This window comes from Poecilia reticulata, linkage group LG22 (genome assembly GCF_000633615.1).
Source record: "Poecilia reticulata strain Guanapo linkage group LG22, Guppy_female_1.0+MT, whole genome shotgun sequence".
In the NCBI taxonomy this organism is placed as follows: domain Eukaryota; kingdom Metazoa; phylum Chordata; class Actinopteri; order Cyprinodontiformes; family Poeciliidae; genus Poecilia; species Poecilia reticulata.
In genome coordinates this window covers 628,279-634,057 of record NC_024352.1, presented here as the reverse complement: position 1 = coordinate 634,057, position 5,779 = coordinate 628,279, and the positions used below count along the sequence as shown (strand labels likewise).

The window sequence follows — 5,779 nt, the reverse complement described above, 5'->3', positions numbered from 1 at the left end:
AAGTTACACGGCTGTGAGAGCCTGAAATCTTGCTTGTTTGTAGCTGACCAAATACTTATTTTCCACCATATATTGCAAATAAATTCTTTAAAAATCAGAAAATGTGATTTTTTGGATTTTTTTTTCTCCTTTTGTCTCATAGTTGAGATATATAATTTTCATCATAAATCTATGATGAAAATTACAGGCCTCTCATCTTTTTAAGTGGGAGAACTTGCACAATTGGTGGCTGACTAAATACGTTTTTGCCCCACTGTATATACACAGGTCTTACAGTGAAACTCAGGGTTAATATCCAATAAACCTCACTGTTCATCAGTAAAGCCAGTCCTTCATTTAGGGAGGGTCTGCTACACTATGTTATAAAGATACTACGAGGTGAGAGGCCCGACAAGCTGAAAATATATTTTTTTCTGAATGTGAAGGAATCAGATATGTATTTTCTATTACACTTTTGGATAATTTCTCTTTTATTCTTGGCTTTGGCCTGTGTACCAGAATGTCTCAGAACTCACTGGAATTCTCCCAGTTTGACTAGCAAACTGTGGCCAGTGTTCCCAGTATAATATAAATACATTTGTGTTTTATTGCACACTTTTATTCTTTCACTTTGTGTATTTTTAAGAGAAATATCTCAGTCTGAAGTATTAGTGTATTGAGACAGCTCATGTAATGAAATAAAAATTATTTAGTTTTAGAGGTCTTTTCACTCTTTGTCTATGCTGTCCATAGCAGAGTTGACATATACTGTAGAAAAATAAAAAAAAAAAAAAAGATTTTTCCGGAAAAAAATAAAACTATGTAGCTAATGTTTTACAATGACTGATTTATCAAAGTTTATTGTCTTTACAATAAAATATCAAAGAAATTAAAGGAAATTTGATGTTTTTCTTCAAATCTGGAAATGTTAAGTGTACATTAAATTATGGAATCGTGTAAATATGTTCTTGAATGAGTCACTAAAAAACTGTCTGTAGACAGACAGACAGAATGTCGTGACTATGTTGTCTTTGGTTGGGTGAACAAAATCCTGCCTAAGATAAGTAGCTGTTAGCAATCAGTAGCTGTTAGCGATCAGTAGCTGTTAGCAATCAGTAGCTGTTAGCAATCAGTAGCTGTTAGCNATCAGTAGCTGTTAGCAATCAGTAGCTGTTAGCAATCAGTAGCTGTTAGCAATCAGTAGCTGTTAGCGATCAGTAGCTGTTAGCGATCAGTAGCTGTTAGCGATCAGTAGCTGTTAGCGATCCGTGGCTGTTAGCGATCAGTAGCTGTTAGCGATCCGTAGCTGTTAGCGATCAGTAGCTGTTAGCGATCAGTAGCTGTTAGCGATCAGTAGCTGTTAGCGATCAGTAGCACAACTGCTGGCGGATGTTGTCAAGAAATCCCGAGCTCATCCCATTTCCCAATGCTGGAGATTTTAGTTTGAATGCAACAATACATGAAGTTACCTTTAAAATTAATCACACAAGTAACATCTAGACCCAACAGTAAAATCACACTTAATAAAATCAATCAAGTTGTGTTGGTGTGTTTTATCTCAAGCAAACTTTGCTTTAATTCCATTTCTTTTTCTATTTAATAAAAAGAAATCAGTCAGGCAGAGAAAGTGTTGCCAAGCCATGAAACATGAACAGCAGGCTTCCTGAAAAAAGAGGAAGTAAGTTTCCAGCTTGCAGATTTATAAACATAGTTTTAACTATTCCTCATTTCAATGCATAAAAGTTTTAAAGAATGAAGTCTGAACATTTTGAGTAATTGAAAGGAGGAACTAAAAACAGAGCAGAGATGACCAATGCGTCATGGTTTGCTGATTTGGAAACAAATTGTTTCAACTTAAACCGTTGAAAGAATAAAGTTGTGCAGGCAACGGATGTAGGATGACCTTTGAGCAACTCCAGGACATGAACACAGACATCAGGTCATAATGTCTCTAAGACATTGATGGATATGAGATCATCTATTCAAGCAGACAGCCAATAAAACAAGCGTGACATCAGTGGGGACCAACCCATCAGTCCTGCAACATGTGGCTTCAAATTGCACTTCTCTCATTAGGTATAGATTTAGATAGATATCTAAATGAGTATAGATATCTATCAATAGATACCCCCAAAGGCAAAGAAGAAGAACTGATGCCTTCCTTCCGTGAGGTCAACTCGCTTACATCTCAACAGACCAGAAAGATCTTGAGACAAGGTGAAGGGGGCTCCAGAGCTGCAAGACAAGAAGCTGAGGACTGCTACAAGTATGAGATCATCCCTCCAAGACCCAAGACAGGTAGCACTAGATCAGTACTCTTCCTGCCAGCACCCAAGGTCTGTGTAACCTCAACATCCATGGAGAGACGAAAGCTCATTGGACCTGCAGGGACACCTGCCTTCAGAGCTGTGAGCCTCCTCCTGCTGTGACATGTTCACCATCACACTGGTTCTGAGGTTCGAAATTCCGTACTCTGTCTCGCAAAGGTTCCCTTTTTAGTTCTCACTGTCGGCATTACGAAAATATAGGTTAGATAAGATGCTTGATTTTACTTATTTGATTATTTCTGCTACTGATTTAAGCTGTACTGACCCTTGTAAAATTGCCTTACTAATAAAATAATTAGCATAAAGAAAATCTAAAAGATGTTGTGGACATTCAATGAGTCACCTCAAAGTTCTTTGATGGTCATAAAATAGCAGTGATGCTGGAGAGGAAAAGGTGGAAAATGTTTGATAAGTTGCTTTTAGTTCTATATGTAAAACAACATCTTTGGGACTCGCCTGAGTCACCAAAACCAACCTGGTTCAGTAACAAGAGCACGTTGTAACAAAGAGAAAGGGCACACCTGTTAGCGGTCACTCTATGAAACTAGTTGACTGCAGGCTGCTCAATCTGGTTAATTCACAGGGGGAAAAAGGGTGGAATATCTGGATGGATGTTGTTAGGAACCAGGCAAGTCTTTCTATACAGGCCATCTTAAAATGAGTTTAGCTCAGGTCTGGACCCAGCAGATTTAGGGCATATTCACACCAACCCAGGATTAGAGTCCTGAATCAGACTCTAATCCATTTGTCTAGAAAGTTAGATTTTTTTTGGGAGATCAGAAGGCAAATTTGAATTCCAAAACGGACTTAAAAACTGAACTCCGATCCACCTCAAAACCTAGGTCTCGGTCTGGATGAAGTGAACTCTAAAACTGTATATAAATATATATAACTGTATATAATAAAATCAAGCTTTGATTATGCTCATACTCTCTTAGCTCATAGACTGGCATCTGCACTGTGGTCTGTGTTTTCTTAACCTTTTGTGGGTCTTAGTTTAATCTGGAATAGTCTTGATTAGTTCTGCCGTGTTGTCAAATGTTGCCAAGTTTGCAGGCTCGACTGCTACTCTTGTGGTAAAAACCATAAACCATGTTTTAGGGATCTGAATCCCTTTGGAGTTTGCATTGTTTTTTCCTAAGTTTGGGAAGGAGTATTTGTAAGTGCTATGGTGAGATAGGTTGGTTTTATTCAGTTTGAAAGGGTGTGCATCTCCTTTTCTCTTTACTTTTCTGTTCTTTGTTTATTTTTAATTTATTTGAGTTTTGGGGGAGAGGGGAGGTTCCTTCCTTATACAAAAAAAAAAGAATAAACCCACCACCAAAGGTGCCATATTTGGACTTCCACTAGATTACAATCAGTTTACAGCTAATTAGATGTTTTAGTGTTCCTTACTGGCAAGGCACCATCTTCTTTTTCACTGGAAATAACTAAAAATCTTTCCAGCAATCAGCGGCTCAGTAACACCATTCTCACCTTGGTCTCTTTCTCGGGGCCTGCTCCATGCAAGGTATGGGAGGCACCTATTGTTCTACACCCAATAAGGTATCCTTTATTTATTTGGTCCTTTGCCAGGCGGTTGGAGGCTGACGTATTCACCTCGGCACCAGCTTAAAAAGACAGAAAGTTGACCTGTTTGGGACCAGCCCGTTAGGGTCAAGAGGTTCGGACACTTTGAACAAAGAGTTTGTTCAGGCTGCTTTACTTTGGTGACAAACAAGCCTTCATTCAACATAAGCTTTGTACATAAAGCTTATTCATTTTAACTATGAATGGATTGAGTGCATGTAAATCAACATGCGGCTGACAACACATGTACTACTGACAGCATTTATGCTAACTTTAGCATTTTGGCAAATTTTTGTTTATACACCAATGTTAGCATATTGAATGGATGCTGTTGACTACATTTTTGTTCATCTCAGCATTGTTGCTCATTTTCTGCATCAGAATGCTGGGTTCCAACCGACAGGCATGCTTTAGCAGTTTTCTTTTAAATTTCTTCAGAAATGTTCTATATTATTCTATATTATTAGAATATGCTGAATAGCCTAAAGATCTATTCATTATTTATTAAATTATCACCTACAAGTATCCTTAAGTTGTTTTTTTTATTTATTTATTAGCTATTCATATCTGGATTGCATTTTTCTTGTCTTGCTCATTTATATTCTTGTAGGCCACATAAGAAAATGCTATAGGAGGTAGACTGTAGCCCTTCCTCATCAGGATACACAGTATTTCTTTTGAGCTAATATTCTTTCATCTTTGTGACACAGATGTGTTGTAAGATTTACTGTACAAGTAGCACTTGTTCCTGAATTAACATGCCCTTATGAACAAAAAAAAAAAGAATAGCTAATTGGATAATAACTTTAGTACCTGTGCTGCTAGAGCTTTGATTGCTGAGGTCATCGGGTAGGAAGCTGAGGTCTAGATCATTACCCAACCTGCCACTTGTTTCAGTCTCACCTAATAGGTTGGATGAATTCCGTGAGTTGGTGTGTGATGCATGTGATTGTTTGAGAGAGCTTTGAAGATCAAGCTCCTCCTCAACCATGTAGCTTGAGTCCTGCAGGAAAACAAAGTGAAGAAGGGTTACAGTGGGGCTGCCAGCAGGGGGCAGAGGGTACCAGAATAGAGACCTAACACTATCAAATTATGGCCAAGAATATTGTCCTTGCATTTGCTGCCAGTTGTTCAAAGAATACAATCAAACATTTCTTTAAAGGTTTATAAAGCTCTACATAATAAAAACCCAGACTATATTTCTTGTCTTCAGCCTTACATACCAGTCAGACCTTTAAGATCAGAGTCAAAACTACTAATTATTTAGATTGTCAGATCTAAACATGGTGAAGCAGCTTTTAGTTTTTATACTCCAGCTCTCTGGAATAAGCGTACTGCTCATTGCAAGTCTGTCCCAACCTTGAGTTTATTTAAAACAAGGTAAAAAAAAAAATGATTTGAAGTTGCCTATTCTTAAATTTTTCTTAATTCAATTGATTCACTATATTTAAAATTCTAAATGTTTATTTTGTCTAATTTTAATCTGCTTGATTTTATTTAATTTTTTCTAGTTGCATGTTAACTTTTTTTGTCCAAGCAATTTGAACTGTCTTCAGCTAAAAGTTGCTATATAAGTAAAGTTGCCTTGCCTTGCCAAGAATATTGTTTTCAAAATAAGCCGTTGGTGATGAAAAATAAGTTACATAAAACCATTTCAATTATACTTCTTTCAAACTGCCTTCCTGTTGTCCTCATTTTCTGTGTATAGGGAAAACACATACAAATCTTGGTCATTTTGACCCGAGGACAACAGGARGGTTATGATGTCTCTCTAGACCAGCGGTTCTTAACCTGGGTTCAAACAAAACCCCAGGGGTTCGGCGGAGCCTCTGCCGCGGAGGTAAAGACACACTTGTGTAAAGTCGTGATGACGCCCCGCTTTGCCATCACTTGCTGCAGAGGAT

General features: G+C 37.7%; 1 protein-coding gene across 4 annotated transcripts in view; it reads right to left on the bottom strand.

Moving 5' to 3' along the window:
* Positions 1 to 5,779, bottom strand: part of tbpl2 (TATA box binding protein like 2) — a 49,569-nt gene that overhangs the window by 41,807 nt on the left and 1,983 nt on the right. For 3 of the 4 annotated variants that reach the window (XM_008398644.2, XM_008398646.2, XM_008398643.2), the window contains exon 2: positions 4,689 to 4,878. In XM_008398644.2, the coding sequence (XP_008396866.1) occupies positions 4,689 to 4,878 (190 nt within the window). The remainder of the gene's footprint in view (positions 1 to 4,688; positions 4,879 to 5,779) is intronic. The other variant, XM_008398645.2, reaches the window with a different exon arrangement.